Source organism: Lepidochelys kempii, chromosome 5 (genome assembly GCF_965140265.1).
Source record: "Lepidochelys kempii isolate rLepKem1 chromosome 5, rLepKem1.hap2, whole genome shotgun sequence".
NCBI classification, from domain to species: domain Eukaryota; kingdom Metazoa; phylum Chordata; order Testudines; family Cheloniidae; genus Lepidochelys; species Lepidochelys kempii.
Window position 1 is genome coordinate 110,242,508 of NC_133260.1, and position 24,623 is coordinate 110,267,130.

Consider the following 24,623-nt stretch of genomic DNA (forward strand, 5'->3'; position numbering starts at 1 on the left):
AGCCACGCCATCACCGGTTCATTCACCTGCATGTCCACCAATGTAATACATGCCATCATGTGCCAGCAATGCTACGTACGTCAGCAAAACTGGACAGTCCCTACGTAAAAGGATAAATGGACACAAATCGGATATTAGGAATGGCAATATACAAAAACCTGTAGGAGAACACTTCAACCTCCCTGGACACACAATAGCAGCTTTAAAGGTAGCCATCCTGCAGCAAAAAAACCTTCAGGACCAGACTTCAAAGAGAAACTGCTGAGCTTCAGTTCATTTTCAAATTTGACACCATCAGCTCAGGATTAAACAAAGACTGTGAATGGCTAGCCAACTACAAAAGCCATTTCTTTTCCCTTGGTGTTCACACCTCAACTGCTAGAAGAGGGCCTCATCCTCCCTGATTGAACTAATCTCATTATCCCTAGCCTGATTCTTGCTTGCATATTTATATCTGTCTCTGGAAATTTCCACTACATGCCTCTGACGAAGTGGGTATTCACCCACGAAAGCTTATGCTCCAATACGTCTGTTAGTCTTTAAGGTGCTACAGGACCCTTTGCTGCTTGAAAAGAGAATCTCAATCAAAATAGGGAGTTATGTTCTGTCCTTGTATTGTGCAAAGAAGGGAGAGGGGATTGGACCCTGCCCTCTTTTTTTTGTTTTGTTTTTGTTTTTAGTTTGTGATTTCTTGTGTGTCAAGGTTCTTTCCCCACTCTGAACGCTAGGGTACAGATGTGGGGACCTGCATGAAAAACCTCCTAAGCTTATCTTTACCAGCTTAGGTCAAAACTTCCCCAAGGTACAAAATATTCCACCCTTTGTCCTTGGATTGGCCGCTACCACCACCAAACAAATACTGGTTACTGGGGAAGAGCTGTTTGGAAACGTCTTTCCCCCCAAAATACTTCCCAAAACCTTGCACCCCACTTCCTGGACAAGGTTTGGTAAAAAGCCTCACTTTGCCCAGGTGACTACAGACCCAGACCCTTGGATCATAAGAACAATGAACAATCCTCCCAACACTTGCACCCCCTTTTCCTGGGAAATGTTGGATAAAAAGCCTCACGAATTTGCATAGGTGACCACAGACCCAAACCCTTGGATCTGAGAACAATGAAAAAGCATTCAGTTTTCTTACAAGAAGACTTTTTTAATAGAAATAGAAGTAAATAGAAGTAAAGAAATCACCTCTGTAAAATCAGAATGGTAGATACCTTACAGGGTAATTAGATTCAAAACATAGAGAATCCCTCTAGGCAAAACCTTAAGTTACAAAAAAGATACACAGACAGAAATAGTTATTCTATTCAGCACAATTCTTTTCTCAGCCATTTAAAGAAATCATAATCTAACACATACCTAGCTAGATTACTTACTAAAAGTTCTAAGACTCCATTCCTGGTCTATCCCTGGCAGAAACAGCATATAGACAGAGACCCTTTGTTTCTCTCCCTCCTCCCAGCTTTTGAAAGTATCTTGTCTCCTCACTGGTCATTTTGGTCAGGTGCCAGTGAGGTTACCTTTAGCTTCTTAACCCTTTACAGGTGAGAGGAGTTTTACTCTGGCCAGGAGGGATTTTAAAGGGGTTTACCCTTCCCTGTATATTTATGACATGGTGACTTTCAATTTCATTAGTTTGGCTTCTGCTTGCAATTCTGCTTTCTTCTTGTAGTTTTCAGCTTGTCGCCAACAAGGATATATGCTCAGGAGCCAGCAGGAAGTATCAGTATTATTTCATAGTAATTATTCCTTTGGTAAGATGAGACTTGTAGTGTTAGATTGAGCTTTTCATATATGCCATTGCTACAAGAGGAAAATGTCTGGTGGTAGGAAAATATCCAAACAGTGTAAGGATTTCTTGGCACTTCCTGTGTTAGTAGTCTCCTTTTTCAATTGGAGAAATCCTTTCCCTTTAAGGGCTGGTCTACATTACCGCTTAAGTCGATGTAACTTATATCGCTCCGTGATGTGATAAGACCCACATCAACCTCAGCACTGTCCACGCCGGTGCTATGTCGGCGTGAGACGCTTTCCTGCCAACATAGCTTCTGCCTCTCACAGAGGTGAAGTAATTACACTGATTGGAAAGTGCTCCCCCGTTGGCATAGCTTGTCTTTACCAGATGTGCTACAGCAACGCAGCTGTACCAAGGTAGCCCTTGAGTGTAGACTTTCCATTGCTGGTCAGGGAATCTATGTAGTATCTTTTGGAAAGAAGTTGTTTTATCAATTCTTTCTCCCTCCCTAGCTTGAGTGTGCTGTGATCTTTTTCCTATTGTTTCATATTGCTGTATGCAGCCTATAATACCAATTTGTGGATGAGCCCATTCAGGAGATTAGATATTTATGCTATTGAGGGCTATATGAGTACCTAAATAAATGGATAGACTCATGAATAACGCAGTATAAAGTGAAAGGTCAGAGAAGCTGAAGCTCTGGTGTCTGCTTTGTGGTGCTGGTTCTTTTAATTTCAAAACAAAGCAATAAAAGTAGAAGAATGTTGAGTGAGTGAATCTGTTGAATAGCAGAGAAAAACTGTACTGGGCTTTATCATACTGTGGTTGAAGTCTGAGAGTATTCCCAGTGACTTCATTGGGAGCAGGAGCAAGTCCTATTCAATTTTTAGCCACATGATTAGTAGTCAACTTAAAAAGTCCTATCCAAATCTTAAATCTTTTGTTTTTCATTTAGGAGCCTACTATTTCATCATTATAAACAAACCTGATTTATCTTTGCTTATCCTTATTGATAATGTGAAAGTAATGAGAATTTAAGAAGTTTTACATTATATTATTGCTAAGATTTTGTAACAGAATTGATGGGATTTTTGGTCAAAGGCAGCATTTGATGGGCTGTTTAGGTAAAGGCCTGGAAAAGGAAGGGTTATCTACAATTTGAGCGAGTTTATTATGGCTTAGTGATTTGCTGATTGATTTCGTTTGCTGTCAGTTAAGGCTCTCTTAATGTCAGTTTTCTTTGCATAATGCCTTGAAATAAAGACTGATGAAGTTTCTCTGATTGATGCCGCTTACATAAACTGACCCCGATTTGCCCTGTTCTGCATGACAATTTAAGTGACAGCAGTTGGAGGAAATATAGCAATGAATATGCAACTTAAGGATTAAGGAAAACTCAAGTAAGCCTTTCAGAATATAAAACTAGGCGTAAAAATGAAGCTGTTCTGTTAATTCCACAGTTGTCTTGTGTTTAAGAAGTAGGCTGATATTGTGTCCCAAGTGGTGTACTGATGAAGTGAAATTGAAAAAGAAAAGTTTAGGACAGATTGAAAATTAAATGATATATTTTTGAGTTATACTAAATCTTCTCTTATCTTTATCCTATTTGAGAGTGCAGTTCTAAAGTGTATGTTTTGTAAATATGTGAATTTCAGATGCATGAAGTCTTACAATTTGAAATGCATCTGTTCTCTTTTGTACTCCCATATTGCATGTGTAAGTTAACTGTCACCTTGGTTATTGAGTGTGACATATCGGGATAAAATCCAGACCAATGGGGGGCTGTCACCTTTGCCCTGTAACCTGGGATGCTCTGTAATGCCTTGCTGTTGTAGCCTCCAACCTGGACTGCTCATAACCAGCATTCAGGTCACTTCCGGACGTGTTTGTGTTTAACTGCAGCCTGCAGGCTTTCACGAGCCTTGGTTATACTGCAGGGTGATCCCAACACACTCCAAATTTCCCCCCAGAAATGTTTGTCTTGTATTGCCCAGCCATCTCCTGGACTGTACAAACATATTAAGACCATTATTCCTTTAAGTGCTTGTTATCCTAAATAGAGTTATCCAGCTACTTTAACTTAAACACACTGGGTTAGATAAAACAATAAAACAAGTTCATTAACCACAGAGAGATTTTAAGCAAGTACAAATAATAAAGTATAAAAGTCAGAGATGGTTACAAGAAAAGTAAATATAAAATGCTTACTGGTACCTCACGTAACAAACTATATTAGAATCAAGCAAAGTTTCACACCACATGCTTCTAGCAGCATTACTAACCAAACTCTTTAGTTCAGGACCTCCTCTGGCCCACCAGAGTCCAACAGCTGTTTCCTTTGTCTTCTCAGGTGCAGCAAATGAAGTCAGCGAGGTAACAGAGAGGGGTGTCTTGGGGTATTTGCCCCTCTTTTTTATAGTTTCAGTTCCTAATTGAAAAGCATTTCCAGCTAAGAACCAAGAGACATAGGGTCTGGTGAACGAAGGAGACCTTATGCTGTTTCTTTGCTAAGATGCTGATCTCTTTGTCCGTGCCTCCCTTTCTTGCCAAAGAATGGCCACTTGATGACTCTGTTTACTGCTTAAATGTAAATTAAGGCACACACATTACTTTGTTTAGGACAGACCTGAGCAGGGCTGTGGGTTTGGAACACATGTTGTTAACATCATACAGGGGAATCTTATAACGTCACATATAAAGTTGCTACCTATATTTCACCATAACAATACTGACCTGCAAGTTGTCAGTTTTTAAATGATGCCTCGCAAGGCATACCTTGTACAAAGATTATTACAATAGTGTATAGGGTGTGAACACAGGATTGCATGTGTATGTTGAACCTATTGTCTTGGTTATTGGGTTACCAAGTTGATTAATGTATAGTGGAACATGCTGCTAAAGAGTTACAATAGTCAAGTCCAAACGCTGTTTACTGGGTTGAAAACAGCATCCGTTTTTAGGGTTCAAAATTTCCATTGCTTTTCAGGGCAAATATATTTGGAGTAGGGCACTTACTTTTGAAATGTATGGGTGTGGTACCTGAGTTTGTGACATTGATAGAGAAAGACAAGGGTGAAAGTCAAAGGAGAAACCACCAAGATTGGAAAGGAGGTGGGAAGGGAAAGAGAAGAAACATCTAACAGATGGGTGGATGAATGGAATAATTTTGTGAGTCTGAATGATTAGGGATGCGTATCAAATATCAAGTTGGCCTGTGGATGGGTGGGACTTTCATAGGTTCAGATAAACATTCAATCCAAACCTCCCTCCTTTTTTGTCCTGGGAAACTGACAAACCCCATCTCAAAGTAGAAAAATGTTTAAGAACATTTTTCAAAAACTCTTTCAAGAGATAGGTGACCTGTCCACACTAGCTAGATGCTGCCAGAACAAAAACATTGACTAGAACCCTTTTTAAACTGGTTGTCTAAAACTGTTTCAGAATAAAGTCAGTTTCCCAGGGAGAAATTTTTCTGCTTGAGACATATAACGTGTGTTAGACAATGCAACAGAATGAAAACTGTTTATATAATTCCATTTAAAAATACATTGAATAAATAAAGGTTGCATGATTAAGTATTCAAAGTACTTAATTCTGGCCCATTCATTGTATGTGTGTGCTTTATGGTAGGCTCTTTAACTATTCTATGGTAGAATAGAATAGAACTATGGTAGGTCACATTCTGTAATCTCAAATAAATACAATATCATATTTTTTCCTACATTAGATACACATGTAACACCTTGTACCTTTTTTCTTTCTTTTCTGTTTATACAAACTGCTTTGTCAAAATAATCCTGATTAAACTTGAATTAGAGTTTTATGTAAGATCTCTGTGGTATTTATGTAAATAATTTTGTCAGCCTCCTTATTCTTGTAATTTTTTTGAGCCATCAGCACAGTTTTTCTTTGGCACTGCAGTCTGAGTTGGATCAGGCTCTAAACTACTAAGCTAATGTACCTGTGCACACATGCATACTGCTGTATTTCTTAGGTGTACATGACTTAACCATGAAGCTACCTTAATGGCAAAGTAACATACCCCCAGTACCTTGAGGTTCTTATGGAGTCTTGCTGCTCCTTCCCCCACGATATCTTGGAAATCTAATATTAATTTCCCCATTTTGCTCCCCTCTGATCATTCGAAAACATAGTCTCTAAAATTATCTTCCTTGGCAGTTCATCAGGCAATATCCCTCCCTCTTCAATTCACTTCATTAGCTTTCCCTTCCCCACTATATCAAGTTTAATCATCTCATCTGTCCCTTAAAAGCCCAGCCTAAATCTCAGATGTAGTTTCTTATTTTGTTCCCTCAGTGGTGGTAGTCTTGGTGCCTGTCTCCTCCCTTTCCATCTTCATGCCCTTTTCATGATGCCCTCCGATTCATGGAATGACTTTCTAGTACCGGTGCCCCTCTTTTGCTGACACACAAACCCTCAAAAGACTCCCTTTCTCCTCGAGACCCACAAATACTAACCCACAATAAAATTACCAATGTTGTTTAGGAGGAAAAGAGAGAGAAAATGGGAGAGAGGAGGGAGGGAATAGTTTCAGCATCTTCTTCTGTGTCTGTTGCTTAAACTGTAAGCTATCTGGGGCAATGACTGCCTTTATTTTTCATCTTGTACACTACCAAGCCTGTCAGCATGTAATAAATAATGAAAGTAATATTCCATGCATCAGCGAGATCCTCCTTCTTAAATGGTAGCTTGGTTCAATAGTTAGAAGAAAGTTCTGACTCCCCAGAGTCTTAGGTAGCCACTTTATTATGAAACTCTCAGTACCTGAGCTTATAAACAAACTCCCCACCTAATGGTCTTAATTTATAGATTATTTTCCATAGAATCAATATTATTCTTGAGCATCTTATTCTTTATAATAATTTCCATGACTATTGTTTTATGCCCATTTGCTGTGGTTTCCAGAAGAAGCACTTTCCCTTCAGTCTCTGTCAATTTCAATGCTCTCTTTTCAGTTTTCTTGTAGGAAGTCATGTCATTACCTCTGACAGAGAATCTAGCCTTTTATTTCAAGCTTCCTTTCCTTGGGCTATCCTCTGAGACCTTTGGGGGGAACATAATTGTTATCGGAACAAAGGGGATGGAGTTAGGCCCCAAGTATGGCCCTGAGTCAGGTTTGGTTGAAAAAAGTTGTAACAGGACTGGTTTGATTTTTGGCACATTTAAATTGTACGTGCCACGGTTGAATGGACCCAACAAAAAGTTTACTGTTGAAACAAGATACCAGGAGAACAGATCATTAAAAAAGTGCCAAACAGCTGCAAAAGTGCAATTTTGCTGAATGTTGTCTCCCATGTGGCCTTTTCTGATGCCTGAGAGGCTGCTATATTTACATCCTCTACTGATGTTGCCACTAGACATTTTGGGCGATGGGACAAGGCAGCCAGAGTGAATTTTCAAATGCTAAAATGAAGGGGGAAATTAATCCCTCTACCCACAAAAGCAGCCTCCACAGACTTCTAATAAATATCATAAAATCACTCGGGGTTGGCCTTCTCAAAGCCAAAATTAATTGGTTGGTATATGTTTGTTTTTTGTGAACCTGTTAAACTAATCTTATTTATGTAATGTTAGGGCCAGACATAAACTAGGGTTGCAGTAATAAAAGGCATACTGTACATTCTCTATTAAACACACACAACTCCAATCTTTTGGGTTTTATTTTCATGCTGATTGCTTTTGCCCATATCACACGTCAGCCAAACTTCATACTATACATAAAATTCTTAGTCTCTTCAGATTTTTATCTAAGTGCTTTGTTATACTAAAGTTAAGCTCTCATTCTTCTGTAGTCCATTTATTATTCTTTCTCTTGTTCTTTTTATCTCTTTGTATATATTGCCCTTAGGTACATTTTACTACCTACTAATATTCTTTTTAGTTCAGAATTTCCTGAAGGGGGAAACCTAAATTTTGATTTTTCTTCTTTTTCATACTTTAAAAATAAAAGTGTAGTGTGAAGTAGTTGGTTCTTGAATTTTCTGACTGCTGTATCATACGCTACACATTTGAGGCTTATGTTGTCTGTCTGGTCTGTTTATTACACGTTCTTTGATTTGCATTAGCTCATAATAGGTTGCCTGTGGTTATTTATTTCCTTCCCTTTCCTTTCTTCTAAATAGGAGCTAAAATTATCTCTAGGTGTGTAATTGCTGTACTCTCAGGATCAGATTCTCAGCTGGTGTAAATGAAATGAAAGTCAGTAGCACTACGTTGATTTACAAGCTGAGGATCTGGTCCTTAATGCAATTTGTTTTACATTTGGTATTTATTAGCAGCTTTGGAAACAATGTAAAGCTATGAAGGCATTAGATAATATTTTAATCTTTTGTTATCTGCAAATCAAAACACAGAAAGTAAAATTGCAGAAAAAAATTAAAGTTCTTATTGGATTGTATTTACTCTAACTAGGTTACATGAATCTAATTATTGGGAAAGGGGTATCCCACTGATAGAGTATTTCCACATGGAATAAATAACTGATTTTCCTTTCCTCATGAAGTATAATAAACACATTGACAAGAAATCATTTAATAATTTGTGCACTCTGAATGTTTCCTAAAATATTTTTCCACTGAAGTTTTTAACTTGGTAATACTTTGAGTGACCTTTGATCTAGTTAATTAAATTTAAAGGATATGCTTTAGCCCTCATTTTGTACTTTAATCTTCATGTCTCTTGAACACTGTTGCATAATTTACCAGTGCCAGCTATCAGAATGCCATATTTTACTATACTTTATAAAAAAAATATCTCCAAAGATTAAAGTCTTCTCGCTGACAAATTTATAGGCAATAGTATAATGTAAAAGATATTTACAAGCATAATGTTACACTGCACATCTTAGAATTGCTGTTTCTGAATAAGACTGAGCACATAAAGATGATCAGTCAGTCATATCACTGAAGGGAGGGAATATTTGTATTTATTAATTATTATTATTATTATTAATTATTATTATTGCATGTGCTGTAGAAAGGGGCCTCCTGTGAAAACTCTTGTTCTATTCTAAAGTTGATTGGAGGGGGACAATATGATAATTTTAAAATTACACTTTTGCTCCATAGTTCATTGTGTTATTAAAAAAATCATATAAGCCTTGAAGTCGTTTGCCTCACTGGAAATTTGTTAGAGTAAGATGCTCAACTTCATAGATACGGGGCCCAAACCAGAACTATTTGTGAGAAATTCTGTAATACAAATAGGCCATCCTCAAACTTAGTACTTTTTGAGCAGGGTTCAGCTTACCTATTACGTTAAATAGATTTTTCTTGTTCTTTTTTTTCCAGTGTTTTGTTATGCTTTTAACTAATCCTTACCTTTTTCTGTTTTAGTTTAAAAAAGATAGTGTCACCTTTCAATGTCCATTTTATCCTTCCACTTTTTAAATGTTGGTTAAGTACTATCTTATCTATCTACCCACTCACAGTACCTCCATCATCATAGTAACTGAGTGCATCACAGACATTAACACATTGATTCTCACAATGCCCCCTTTTACTGATTGGGAATAGAGACAAAAATCAATTAAGATTAACATATTCAAAGGTACCTACGTTCCATTTTCAAAAGTAATTTAGGGCCAGGTGTTTAAAAGTGTTTAAAAGGCATCTAGAGATGCAGATAGGCACCTCAGCATCTAACTTTTCAAAATACCTCGGCACCTAACTCCCTTTGCAATCAATGAGAGTTAGGCACCCAGACACTTCTGAAAATCCCACTAGCCATCCACCAGCATCTTTAAGCACCTAAAGACATTTAAAAATCTGGCCTTTAGGCTCTTAAATTTCATTGAAAATCACATCTTAAAATGGGATTTAAGTACTTCTTAACATTTACCCCAGTCCAGCACCTTAATTGTAAGACCTTCCTTTCTCCATGCTACTGTCTTCAGTACCCTTTTTGTGTCATTAGTTGTAGCCAGTTCAGCATGTTGCCCTTCCATTTTCATGAAGCTGACAGTGTCTTGAGCAGTAGTGTTGGAACATGGGTATGTTCTCACAGTGACAACTCCTTTTGACATTATAATATGCTTCTGCCATGTCAATAGCATTATAAAATGTATGATTTTAAACAAATAACATCTCTTATGAAATGGAGGCATAGGAAGGGGACTCTCACTACTTACTCTGAATTAACTAAAAAAAGGAATTCATTACCTTTTCTGCTCTAAAATTGGCAGCACTATGCAAGTTTCACCCTTTATTAACTCACATCCCATATTCCATACTTCAGCTGGCTTTTTTAATGTTTAAAATTAACATTCTTCAGCCCTCAGAATTGCTGTGGCCTCTTTAGCTAAGTCTGCTGCCCCACTGACATTCCTACAATATTCGTCAGTCTGAAAGGGGTTTTAGCTTTTAAAGTGAATGTGTGAAAATATATGTCTGGGTTGCAAAAATTGCTTCCTATAATGTTCAGGGATCACTATGACTGACTTTTCTGAATGAAAATCAATGTCTAATATGTATTTTAAAAATCATTCTTATTTGTCATGAAAGATGATTTGTTACTTGTTTCAGATGTTCTATTCCCAGTTTGCATGTCACGCTATTACCAGTGTATTCAAAAAAACAGAAGGGCTCACTAAAATGTGGTTCCTACAGACATGTCTGAATGTCAAATTTAGTGCTATAAAAATATATCCGGAAGGCTACAAAAGTATCTGTACTTGTCGTTGTTGTATCTGTTTTTTTAAAAATCTGGCATGCTGGTGGAAGCGGGGGGGCTGTTAAGCTTTGTTTCTGGAAGATACCTGATCTCCAATTCTATTAACAAACACTGTTGATCAGTGAATAAACCTTCTTTCTAGAGCGATGCAGATGTTATATCTGTAATATACAAATAAGGATTAAAACAAAAAATGTTAAATTCCAATAGAAACCAGTGAAATCACTGTTTGACAAAACTTTAAAATGACCAAATAGGAAAGATTTCTCCCTCCCCCACTGATGATTCAAATAAGGGAAGCTTAGGTACTGTAGGAAGCGATGCTGGGGACTCTCCATGTGATTTTCTTCATGTTGACTCAACAATAAATCAGTGTCTTGACTTGATGCTAAGCACATTTTACTGCTAGGGGTGCTGTCTTCCAGATTAGATTTACAACTGAAGTTCTGGGTATTCGTTATTGAGGATCTCCTGGTGCCTTTTGGAGGCGTAGAGGATGTTGACCCCCATGTCCTGGCTGATTTCAAATCTAGGTTGGCCTGTCAAAATTCCTCTGGGACTTTAAACCTCCTTAAGGTTGCATAAATGTTTCTATTCCAGCTACTTGTTTTGTTAATAACTTTGTGAAACTTCTGCCTTTCATCTGGATGTTATTTTTTCCCCCCTGAAAATTTGAGCATAGGAAGAGTTGGGAGAAAAATACACTGTCTTTCCAACCTTTTAAAACTATTCTGAAAATGAAACAGCTGGGGTTAGAAAGTTCATGGTTGATAGGGAAGTGGTGAAATGGGGTGCACAACACCCTTTTCAGTAGGAGCTTCAGTAACACCTTGATTCTACAACTTCCTATACATGGGCAGAGCCCTGTTCTCACTACTGGGACTGCATTGGCACAAAGGTGCACCTGCACATGCAAGCTAGCAGGATCAGGGCCTCAGTTCAAAGAGTGGGCAGCTAAGAAAAGTCAGTCTCCACATTTTAATTTAAGCTGTGACCTTAAATGTGTACCATAGGTTTGCATGCTTGCAAGTCACATATTGATAGTAGCCCTAAATAGTTACAGAAATCTAGTTTTATTTCAAAGAAAAGTCAGCAAATGCCATAGTTCAAATTGCACCTACAGCCTAAATTCTGTTCCCCTCTGTGTAAGTTACACAACAGCATCCAATTTCTCAAATAATAGAGTGGGGCAAGATTTTCTCCCTACATCTTGAGATCCACACGTTTAGCATCTTGAAATATATTTTCAATTTGGTATACTTAACCTTATTGTCATTACTGTAAAAGTTGAGAATACAATATAATGAAGGACTCTATCTTAATACTTATATAGAAGGGGTCAGAGTTAAGGTGGCCATGTAACCTGAGCTTTGACATTTCCTGATTTGAGTGCTCAGTCACAGGCCCTGATGCATCAAGGAACTTCAGCACATGCCTAGCTTTAAGCCCCTGAGCAGTCTCACTGAGGTGAAGCATCATACTGTTTTGTATGGAACATGCTATTCTTTGTTTTGTTCTAAACCCTTTTGAAATATTTTTGTAAATGGCTGCCACATTCTACTCAAGACAGATGCATTTGGTAGGTATCAACAAAGGCAAGCCCTTACACTGGCTTGATATCTTTCCTGGATTGGGGCCATAATGTGTAAAACACTTTGGGATTCTTCTTACTGAGAATAGCCACCATATATGTGATGTAAGTAATTTGCTAGTATTATTTGGCCGTATTCACCCCTGGTGTAATAGATTTCACTTCAGCCCTGTTACTTTTATTTTATTTGCACAAACAGTAGAAAATGTATAAAACAAAGAAAAACTTGAGAAGATCTTGGGAGTTTCCTTTAGTGCTAGTGAATTTATTTTAGCCTCCACTAAGTGTTATATTCAGAAGGCAGATTTCATATTAGCCTTAAAGATGTTCTTACGTTAGAAAACTCACTACAGGTCACTTCAGAAGAGAAAACTATAACCTATAAACTGTGATTAACCTGATGTAAAGAAGACCAATAATCCCAACAGTGTTCTATTATTTAGGGTAGATATAAAGTTACTAAAGTCACTAGGACTGCCAAATCATTTATATTCTCTTTTGCTGTTAACTTTATTATCAGTCTGATCAATATTACACAGCTGGAACATTCTTCTGTTATATACACAAGCACAATTATATTTTCCCAACTATATTGTAAACTGGTTATTTACTTTAAGAGGTCTGGAAGTTTACTTGATTTCTTTTGTTGCATGCCAAATTAAATCTGTGGGTTTTTTTTAAAATCTGAGCTGAGAGAGTTTGTGTGTCAGTTCAATTTGGAAAATGTGTATTTTTGAGGTAAACTTCCCGGTAGATAGAAATTGACCTTCCACTGAAACTTGTATTTAAGTACAGTGAAAAATAGTGTCAGCTCTTGAATGCAGTAATCCATGTTTGAAAATATCTCCTAATTTAAGTGCAGGGTTGTGTGCTTTCTGTAATGCTATTAGCCATTTACAATATTGGTAGGGTTACATAAACCTTTGCTATGTCTTTTAATTGTTAAATAATACTGCTGAACTTTAGAAAATCTTCCAACCTTTGTTTTCTTTATTAATAAAAGTTAGCTAGTGTGATTCTATAATGACTTTGGCTGTATGCAACCTGGCATTTATGTAAGGTCCACGTGGTATTGATTATTTATTTTACTTTTTAAAGGCTCTGATTATAAGTTTTATGGATGTCTACCAACTCGCAAGCTCCAGAGTTGCTACATTAGAGAGAGAAATAGCATCTCATCGACATCACATTGCAGCCCTGAAATCAGAACTCCAAACAGCTTGTCTTCGTGAAAATGAAAGCTTACAATCAGTAAGTCTGCTTTCCATAATTTAATTTGCTTGTATAATTTGGATATTCAGATTACTAGGCTGTATCTACTCTCATATTGTGTAGTTCTGATAGGAATGTGTGATCATATTTCTTCAATATAGCTAATTTCATATCACAGTTTAGCACAGTAATACAAAATTACCAGTACAAAAATGCTATTGTGATGCTTGATACGTGGCCAAAGGGAGGGTGGTAGATGAAAGCAATGAGAGGATTAATTTTACCACAATATCTTGTATAAAGATTTGTTCAATGTTGCCAAAGTTAAAAACACAGCATCGTAGCTTCTTTGTCTTTGGCAGTTCAGATGACAGTTAGATTTTGGACCTGAAGCATGCAACTGTCTATAGTTGCAGCATGTCCTATTAAGCCAGAATGTTATTAATTATGCGTATAACCAAAATGGTAATTAGAACATGTGATTATTCTCCATAGGCAACTATACTTATTCATAATACATGCCTAGTGAAAGAGAAATAGTATGATTAATCATCTATAAAGTTAAAATCCTATTTCAAGAATCATTTGATGTCTAAAATATTGTTGTCCACGATTAAATTTGGGTTAATTTAAGGCTAATAAGGTGATATTCCAGATCTGAGAACTGTCTTTAGAATCATAGAATATCAGGGTTGGAAGGGACCTCAGGAGGTCAATCTAGTCGGGCCAATCCCCAATTTTTGCCCCAGATCCCTAAATGGCCCCCTCAAGGATTGAACTCATGACCCTGGGTTTAGCAGGCCAGTGCTCAAACCACTGAGCTAGCCCTCCCTAGGGGGATTATTGAATGCAGATATATTTGTGTCACACAGGCATCAGGCAGATGTATAAACTGTCACAAATATGTAGCTAAATATGTCTTTAGTGAGATTGTGTAGATAAGTTACATATAATTAATAAATTTTCCCAATTCTTTCTTCCTTTTTCCTTATTGTATAAAGGGATGAGCTTTTTTTTTTGTCTTGGTTTTTTTTCTCTCTCTCCTTTCACTCTGGATAAAGCAAAGGACAGTAAGGAAAACAGAGACATTGAGTGTCAAGTAGGAAGAGAGGAATTGTTGAAACAAACCAAGTAAGCATATCAGCAACCCGTTATTCAGGGACTGTGCTTGTGACTTTGGTTGCCTGCATAAGAGCTTGCATTAATTTCTCATTGACTCATTTCTACATTGGATCAGCACAGAGGGAGATATTTCCCTCAGTGCTGAACTTAAACTTTAAGATCTTTGGATGAAAGGTTGAATGTGTGAGCTAATGATATCACATAAGCGCAAAGCTTTATTGATACATTTGTGACTCTAGACAACCTAAGAGGCCTATTGAAATTGTTTCTTTTCTTCTCCAACCAATTTTCCTTTATCTTTTGGGTTCCTCTAGGTTTACATGTGTACTGCTGAGCTACTTCAGTCTTACTAGGTTTGCTTTGTTGTCTTTTTATTGTTGAGGGTTTCAGTCAAGATGACCACTTGTGTAGCTAAGAGTGGGCAGCCTTCCAAGCTTACTGTAGTGAGGTTTGCTTGCCTTTGGATATAGAAAGTTTTTAGCTAAGATTATGCTATTAGTCTTTGAAGTGCTATTCCATGGTTTGATATGGCACTATAAAAAGCAATGATGCCTGTGATTAAACTTAACACTTATTGAAAACTATATAATTCTATAAACATCATCAATGCAAAAACTATGTTGTTGTTGGTTGTTATGTGTACAGCAGTATCATCTGTGGGCTCCAATCACAGATCAGGACCTTATTATGCTAGGTGCTACACAAACAAACAAACAATCCCTCTCCCCAGGGGTTTGCAGTCTACTTACAGCCTAAGTATAAGTCTTAATGCAAAATTATGGTTTAGAATTTAAACACAGCAAAGACAGAATATTCAAAGTTATTTTTCCTAAAACAGCTTAACTCCACTCACTTGTATGTCTGTAGTATTTTGTTATATTTGAATATTTTGTAAGCTCTATCCATTAATATATGCAGTGATTTCAGAAAGCCTGAATTTTAACAAAGTAGGATTTTTCCTGCTGCATTCCTGCATGCGCCTTCTCTTGGCCAGAGCTGCCTGCAGAGCAGACTCCATATTGGCCACGAGGGTGCTAAAGTTACAGAATTGAATGTGTGATCTAATGATATTTCCCCCACCCCCTTCCCAAAACCTTAAGATAGGAGGGCTTTATCCAGAGAGATTATTCAGTGCATTTGCCCAGAAAAACTGGTCTAGCTCAATTAGTTGACACAGTTTTTCAGTGTGCAGAGCTTTCATATGTGCTTGCCATGTACATGTATGTCAGTCTGGAACACCAAATCATAATTTATTGCTAAAAATAATTGTCTTGGAAGTACACAGTCTGTGTATGCCTAGTATTTACTTAAACCTTGATAATTACTAAATCAGATTTCTGTTCTCCGTTCTTCTTTCTACCATCCCCTGAGTTGTTCCAAACTGATGTTGGTTATAACTTCATCGTATTTTTGGTAGTTATCTTCTTTTGCTTACTACCCTCTGGCTGTCTCTTTCACCTGTTGGTGTACCTCTGTTCTCACCTCCAGTTTCATTTTCTCAGACATTTTCCATTGTAACTTAGTTTGATCCTCTTTCTTCCACACTGTTTTCTCACATGCTTAAGCAATGTTACTTCTATGATAGACTTCTTCTAAAACCTGCTACTCAGGCCCCATCTTCCCCCCCACCTCCCCTCTCTTTCTCTCTCTGCGCCGAAGATTTTGCTGATTACTGCAAAAACAAAACTGACACTTTATGGCAAGATCCGTTTGTTCTCACTTTTCCTTTCCATCTTCTCATTTTTCAACTTAGCCTCTGAATCAACATCTCCATTCTCCACTCCACTCCCAGTCCTGCTACTTTTCCTCTTGGCAATGGGACACATGGTTATCCTATTTATTTAGTTACATCCAGAGACTGTGTTGTTCATTCACATTCATGCAGGGTGGAATGTGATCAAGGTAGATAAGAGTCAGCTATAAATATTTGTTTTGTGGAGGATAATGAGGGAGGAGTCAATTATTTGGTGGGGGTGGGAGAAGGGAACATCAGTGGCAGAATGGTTCGCAGGCCTGACAAAAAATACAAAGTCTGGTCCTGTCTACTAGTCCTTAAAATGTCTTAATCTTTTTCCCCCTTTCTTTCTCCCTCTGTACTGTCTCCCATGGTGATCTCATTTCCTCCCAGGGTTTTTTTATCTCACGTCTATGTTGATGATTCACAAATATATTTCTCAGTCCTGGCCATTCTCCCTTTGTGCAGCCCTGCATCTCTGCCTTTCTCTAATGTATTTTTCATTCTTGCAACCACCTAAGACTCAGTATGGCTAAAACAGTGCTTATTATTTTTCCATCTAGATGTCTCTTCTTACACCTTTTTCTGGCATCCTTACTTCCACTGTTCTGCTTGTCTCCGGTGCTTGCAAGCTTGATTTTAATTTTTGAGTCCTCTCTGTCCATCTCCCATCTTATCTATGCTCTCTCCAAATTCGGCTGCACCTTCCTTTATCAACTTTTTTTCTTGCCCTCCAACTCTGGTACCAAAACATTTTGAAATAGTGTAGTAATAGTATAGTAACTACTGCCGTTTCCAAGATGTAGGCCTCCCCTCCTGGTTCCCACCACCCAAAATGTAGCTGTCAAGACTCTGTTCCTTTCTTCAACACTATCAAGGTTGTCGCACCTGCTGGAATAACTTAGCCATCTCTGGATCTGGCCATCAGGTTTTAATAGATCCATTGACTTTTAAGAACAGAAGAGACCACTATGCTCGTCTAGTCCATCCTTCTGCATAACACAGGCTAGAAAATTTCACCCAGTTATTTCTGCTTTGAACATCTTCCAAGGACTGCATGCCACATTCCTGCCACAGTCTCCTCCATGAAGTTCAAAGTTCAATATCTCATTTACAAAGTTCTCCGTAATTCCTCCCTGTCTTCTGCCCTTATCTCTTGTTATACCTCACCCACTCCCTTTAAGAAAGTTTAGTGCCTCTGAAAATATGTGCTTTACAATGAAAGTATCCCAATCAATGATAACTAATATAATGCACATTGGAAAACATAATCCCAACTATACATATAAAATGATGAGGTCTAAATTAGCAGTTACCACTCAAGAAAGAGATCTTGGAATCATTGTGAATAGTTCTCTGGAAACATCCACTCAATGTACAGTGGCAGTCAAAAAAGTGAACAGAATGTTGGAAATCATTAAGAAAGGGATCGATAATAAGACAAAAAATATCATATTGCCGCTATATAAATCCATGGTACACCCACATCTTGAATATTGCGTGCCGATCTGATCGCCCTATCTCAAAAAAGATCTATTGGAATTGGAAAAGGTTCAGAAAAGGGCTACAAAAATGATTAGGGGAATGGAATGGCTTCCGTATGAGGAGCGATTAATAAGAATGTGACTTTTCAGCTTGGAAAAGAGACGACTAAGGGGGGATATGATTGAGATCTAAAAAACCATGACTGGTGTGGAGAAAGTAAATAAGGGTTATTTACTCCTTCTCATAACACAAGAACTAGGGGTCACCAAATGAAATTAATAGGCAGCAGGTTTAAAACAAACAAAAGGAAGTATTGTTCACACAACGCACAGTCAACCTGTGGAACTCTGCCCAAGGATGTTGTAAAGGCCAAGACTATAACAGGGTTCAAAAAAGAAATAGATAAATTCATGGAGGATAGGTCCATCAGTGGCTATTAGCCAGGGTTGGTGTCTCTAGCCTCTGTTTTCCAGAAGCTGGGAATGGGCGACAGGGGATGGATCGCTTGGTGATTACGTGTTCTGTTCGCTCCCTCTGGGGCACCTGGCATTGGCCACCGTCGGAAGGCAGGATACTGGGCTAGATGGACCTTTGTTCTGACCCAGTATGGCCATTCTTATGTTTCTGTGTTCTTATAACTGTATAACATAATTTGTGACTCTGTAATGGTTTATATATTAAGACTCTGACTAAGGCATACAACTAGAAAAGGTATAATTTAAAATGTATTTATACAGAGTCTCATTACTTGCTTATTTCTTGTTCAGCAATATCTAGCTGTAATACCAGAGTTTGGACTTTGCTTCAAGGTTTCCCATTAAATGAACTCTTGTCAGTTACTTTAACAGTAGAGGGATATGCTTCTTTGATCCATTTTACTCCACCTTCAAACACATTAGCTTACTACAGTACTTGCACTTTTATTCTGAGTTACAGTTAACAGTATGCTTTGAACTGAGAGGTTTTGAGTGCTGTACAATACAGTAGTGCAGTCATAAGCAAGTACTTTTTGAGTCTTTGGGGCAGGAGCAACCATAGGTTTGGGCAACACTTAGCAACATAAATGCCCATGGCAAGCATGTGAATCCATGGTACATCTACTGCCAAATGAAAATCTCTTGTGAGTCCAGTATTGCAGTGAGCTGTTCTAATGACATGGCATTTTCCACTGTGCTTTCAAACACATTCTAGAAAGTGAGAAAAAGCAATTCAGAGCAAAGTTTGCGTTACCTGTAAAGGGTGGTATGTTTATTCATATGATGTCAGTTCTCCAGAGCCTCTGACCTTCATAGCTTCCAGCCTTGTGCTTTTTGCACTGATGTCGGCATCCCGTGTTTTGTAGAAGTGTTGAATATTTGAAAAATTTTGATAGTGGTGACAGACATTGGGAGCCACAGTTGTGCTGGGCCAGGTGATTGAGTGTTTCTCTGAACCTGAATGTGCTCACTGCACTCTGTGGCTTGCTCTGTTCTGCTGCATGGTTCAGGATAGGGCAAGTCAGTATAGGGGAGGAGATGGGCATCTAGTGCAGCACCACAGTGCATCTACCTGGCTGGGGGCAGAAGCATTGAGTAGGTGGCGGTGGTTATCCCTGCTCCTCCTCCATCCCTTTGGAGTACAAATTATAGTGGGAAGGGAAGGAGACAAAAAGGGTAGAGACAGAGAGTAATGGAAAGAGAAGATAGAGAAATAAGGACCTCATGAGTGCAAAGTAAATAGAAATTTGGTGGGGATAAAAGGTGAGTCGTAAGGAGCTCAGCATATTCAGTTTTTCAGAGAGAAGGTTGAGAGTTGACTTGACACATGGAAAAGACACCTGATAGTGTAGAAACTTTTCAGCCTTGCTGACAAAGTATATACAAAGGTAAACAACATCCAGTGGCTGGAATATGAAATTAGACAAATTTAGCCTTGAAATAAAATACAGTTTTCTTGCTGTGAGGGTAATTAAACATTAGAGCAGCTTACCAAGGAGAGGAGATGGACTCACCGTCACTTGAAGTCTTTAAGACAAGATTAGATATCATTTTAAAAGATATGTTTTAATCCAGCTTCAGGGAGAAATTCTGCAGTCTATGGAGGTGGAATGGGGCTGGTGATCATGATGGTTCCTTCTGGCCTTGGTTTGAGTCAGTGGGTCCTCCTGTTCTTTCCCTTCATTCATGGGCATATGGGGAATGGGATTCCCTGCATAACTCTCAACAGGCACATAACATGTGCAGCTTTGCAGCAAGATAATGACTAGAATCAAACCTCATGCTTCAGCTGATTGCCTACAGGGGTCAGGAAGGATTTTTTCCCTAATGCACAATTGGCTAGATGCATTCAGTGGAGTGGGAGGTGTTTTGCCTTTTTCTGAAGCATCATAGATTGGCCAGACTTGAAGATGGGACACTGGATAAGATGGACCAGTGCTGTGAGGGGTACAGAGAATCCTTTTTTTAGATGCCTGGTTCATGAGTCTTGCCCCTGATGCCCAGAGTCTTACTGATTGGGGTTAGGGGAAGGAATTTCCCCCAAGTTAGAGTGGCAAGAACCTTGGGGTTTTTTGCTTTCCTCTGTAGCATGGGGCATTGTTTACCTGCTGAGATCTTCTGGGTATAGCTCACCTAATCAGTTCCCTGCCATTGCAGGAGCCTTGGTGTCACCTTGGTCTCTGCCTATGGCACACAGTTTAGTTTCCTGATGACTGAAATGTTTTTGTCTAACTAAATTATTTGAACTTAATATGTGAGTATCTAGATGAAATTTAATGGCCTGTTACATACAGGTGGTCACACTCAGTGATCTGATGGTCCCTTCTGGCCTTGAACTCACCTCAGAGATTCACGGCAGCCCTCAGTTTGGCCACTTTTGCTAGTGGCTCAAATCTGCCGTTCACGCAGTTAACCTCATCACTGGCCAGCATGGGGAAAAGGAAGGAGAACAATCCCCACCATCTCTGCTGGTCCACCTAGTGGGTCAGGGGACAGGCCAGGGACCTTCCTCTCTGGTGTGACCACAATCCAGGTCAACACCTCCTGAATCCAATAGGGAGTTGGGGGATGGGGGGGAACCCGGGCCCGCCCTCTACTCCGGGTTCCAGCCCAGGGCCTGTGGATCACAGCTGTCTACAGTGTTTCATGTAACACCTGTGTGACAGCTACAACTCCCTGAGCTACTTCCCCATGACCTCCTCCCAACACCTTCTGTATTCTTACCACAGGACCTTCATCCTGATGCCAGATAGCATTTGTACTCCTCAGTCCTCCAGCAGCACACCCTCTCACTCTCAGCTCCTTGCACGCCCCTCACTGACTGAAGTTAGGTCCTTTTTAAACCAGGTGCCCTGATTAGTCTGCCTGTCTTAATTGGTTCCAGCAAGTTCCTGATTGTTCTGGAACTTCCCCTGTTACCTTACCCAGGGGAAAGGGACCTGCTTAAGCTGGGGCTAATTATCTGTCTTCTATCACTGTCCTGTAGCCATTTGGCCAGACCCTATCACACCTTGAAAACAATAAGAGCTGTTGGTTTTGGATGTTTATACTAACTGATGTTGAAACCCAAATCACTTAGGATTCCACCAACTTGCTGTTATTGTGGTTCTGTGTTATCTATAATTAATTAACTAACTTATTTATTTATTTAGCACTGTTTGGGTGGTGGTGGTGTGTTAAGTTTTTGCAATGATGGGCCAACATTATGAAACATCACATAGTGATGCAATATTCAGGGCAGAGAATACAGGAGTCAGAGGGTTTTTGATCAAGCAGGAGATGCAAGTTTGAAGAAGAGTCTTGTCTAACATCTATCCTTTTTTAAGACTCTGATAAATGAGAGATGCTTACTTTAAAAAATAAGCTAAATTTCAGTAGACTATTCACTCAGTTTTTCCATTTAGTGGACCAGCAGCCAGTTCCCAGACCCACCCTGCTTATAAGCAAAACCTTCCTTAAAAACATTCAAAATATTGTATAATGAAAATGTATCATGTAGCCTCAGGACAACCACTTTCTTTACACTCCAGTCTAGCTGCTTACGGGCAGAATGTGTGCATGTATGTGTGTTTGTCTCTCTTGTTCTCTCCTTCACCCTCACCTCACCTGAATCAGTCAGTGTATCAGGATTATGGGACCTGGAGCTGCCAGTGCATGAATGGACATAATGGATCCCTTATTCTTGCAGTCCTTTTTTGGCACTAGTCCAGGACTAAATATACTATTTCATTCCCTGCTATTAATGACCATTATACTGTTCTTTATAGTAGAGAATAGAAGAATATTTTTAAAGTAATAGAAAAAGAAAAGAATTTGATGAGCCCACAAGGGTTCCATATTATTCAGGTATGCTGTATACATGCAGGACTAAATATCAGTATGGGCAGGACTAAATAATACTTTGAAAAGAAATTATATCTAAAAAGCAATAGCACCATTCAAAAAGTGAAGTTTTACTGAAATACTTGTATTTTGTAGGTAATTAGAAGGAATTGGCCATCAGCTTAGTGCCTTACAACACACCTGTGGCATGCAGGCATCCTAATCTAAACACACGCCTTGTCATGTGGTGTTGCTTATATAAGTAATAGTCATAACCAAACAGTATAAATCATGTCCTTTAAACTGTTTGGTTATTATACAGCACTAATAACAAGTATAATAATATGAAAACAGTATTATAAATCACATAACATGACTTGGGGCAAGGTGTGCAAAAAAGTTTGAGTAATCCAACCATATATATTTGCCTTTTTGTAAAAAACACTTCCTTTTCTGTGGAAAGCTTTTTTGATATTCAATATGCTAAGTATGTGAACTTTTAACTTGTTAAACTATTGTAACATATTTGAAAATTATAGTAATTTGATTATAATGTTGCCTATAAGGCAAAAGGTTCAGTTAATAGAATCCATATGTAATTAAAATGCAGAACTAAATATAATCAGACCCAAGTGACTATTGCCGTCGTATTGATAGTTTTACAATGGCCTCTGGGGTTGAAAGTTTATGTTAAAGTTACCAAATGCAGCAGAGCTACAGAAAGTGAGCAAGATGACAGTTTATCCATTTTAAATTCAACAACATAGTTAAGTGATAGGCATACAATAACAAGTCTCTGGATCCTCAGAGTTTTAGGAATAGCTCCCATTGGCAGGTGGTAGACACAAGGGACGTGTGTGCTAGTTGAAGATCTGCACTCAGCAGCAGTACTGTTATATAAACACCTGAGATGAAGGGTCCTTTAAAAAAAAAAAAGATAATTTGGTAACTTAATTTGTATGAATTCATGTTTGAATCATCTGAAAGTTATAGACACAACACTATGTACCAAGCCACAAAAAAAGTTTAAAAAAATTTCCTGAACTTAAAAAAAAAAATTATTTTCTCTGGACAGTTTTAAGAGTCGACATCCTGTGTTAGAGTTCTCTAATCATCACCAGCACAATTTACAATCAGAACACACAGAGAGCCAGTTCAGACCAGCTCATCTGTTGACTTTGGCAGAGGCCCTTAATCTCACTTGTGTGCAGCTGCCACTGGAGAGATGGGGACTCGGCAGAGAGCCGAAGGAGGGTGGGATACAAGGTTGGTCAAGGCATGAACACATAGGCCTGCTTCATTTCAACAGTCATACACTGCCTTTTTTATAGTCTTTTCGTTTTACTGCTTTTTTTTTTTAAACCTGAAATTAAATGAGGACCTCTCATGAGCCACTGCGCTCCAGGCATAAGAAATTGTAATGTCTGGCTTCCAGAAACTGTCCCGTCAAAATGTGCTTCTGATTAGGTGGCTTAATTACAGCTGTGAAAACAATGTTGATTTAGGCCTCAAGATTCCAGTGCATGTCACCCGTTATTAGCTAGCCTTGGACTGAAGCCACCATTTTAAAACTCTTTACCACTAAAGTCACACACTGCCTGACAACTTTTTATTTAGGCAGAAAGGTTGCCAGAAGCAACACATTTTATGCAAAATATTTTTCATTGTGCAAATTTCCAATGTGACACTCTTGATAGACACAAAGTGGATAGTTACGATTGAGCTTCACCAAGTCCAAAGCCCAAACTTTTGCAGGAAAACTGTTTAAAATAGTTTTTACAAAGTTTGACTGACATAATGCTTAATTTTAATTCCTTTAATTCAGTTTTATTCCAAATCCAGCATGTTGGTTTAACCACCCAATTTTATTGCATCTAAATTTTCCTGACAGTTTCATTTGCTGTCGGGAAATAAAATTGCCATTTTTGCAACATGGGAAATAATGGCTAGCTTCAAAACCAATATGTTTGAAACTTCCTTTGCCTGAAGCAGGTTAAGGCACACACTCAATTTACTTTAGGGGGAAAAAGCTCATTAAATAGTTTTTAATATTTTAATATAATTTAAGTAACCGCTTTCACAGTGGGAAAGCTTATTAGGCCCATGTATTTACATCTGTAGAGAAGTAAATGTTTGGATAATTAGATGGTTTCCAATACTGCCATTTTTCAGTACAGTTGTACAGTGAATGCTATGAATATGGTAAATGAACATGGTGCATTCATTGCATTTAGAGGTTACATTTCAAATGGCAATAGTTTGTTTTGAGTCACTTACACTTTTTTCTTAAGTATTGAAAATGTACTTTGTTTTGTCTGAGTTTAAAAATCTCCTTATTGAAATGAACTGTCTAGTAGGTGTATATGTTATCTCAAGGCAGACCTGTGCTTTTGGAAGAGTAGGATCTAAATTCTAATACCACTGTTGTCATGAAATTCCAAACGTGCATGCTGTGCTGCTTAATGGAAACCATGACTTTCCTCAATGGCCACAGGTCTGTTCCAATTATTAAACACAAAACAAATCTTTCAAGCTATTGGCTGATCTGCAAATGGGGAGGATTATGTTTTCAGGAAGCTAATTTGCCTCATCCTTTTTTGTTCATATTTTGCATTTCTCTGGCAGTAATTATTAGAGAGAAGTTTTTCTATTGAAGTATATGAACTGAGAGCTCAAAAACAAAGGTACTCAACTTTCCTTTAACTTGAGAAATCTGATTCCAAGATTAGAGATCAGACAGGCATTGAAGCC

The 24,623-nt window shown here is 38.3% G+C and overlaps 1 protein-coding gene across 2 annotated transcripts in view; it reads left to right on the forward strand.

Moving 5' to 3' along the window:
* The window catches only part of CCDC171 (coiled-coil domain containing 171), a 235,035-nt gene that overhangs the window by 185,907 nt on the left and 24,505 nt on the right, over positions 1-24,623 (forward strand). For both annotated transcript variants that reach the window (XM_073345441.1, XM_073345440.1), the window contains one exon: positions 13,119-13,271. In XM_073345441.1, the coding sequence (XP_073201542.1) occupies positions 13,119-13,271 (153 nt within the window). The remainder of the gene's footprint in view (positions 1-13,118; positions 13,272-24,623) is intronic.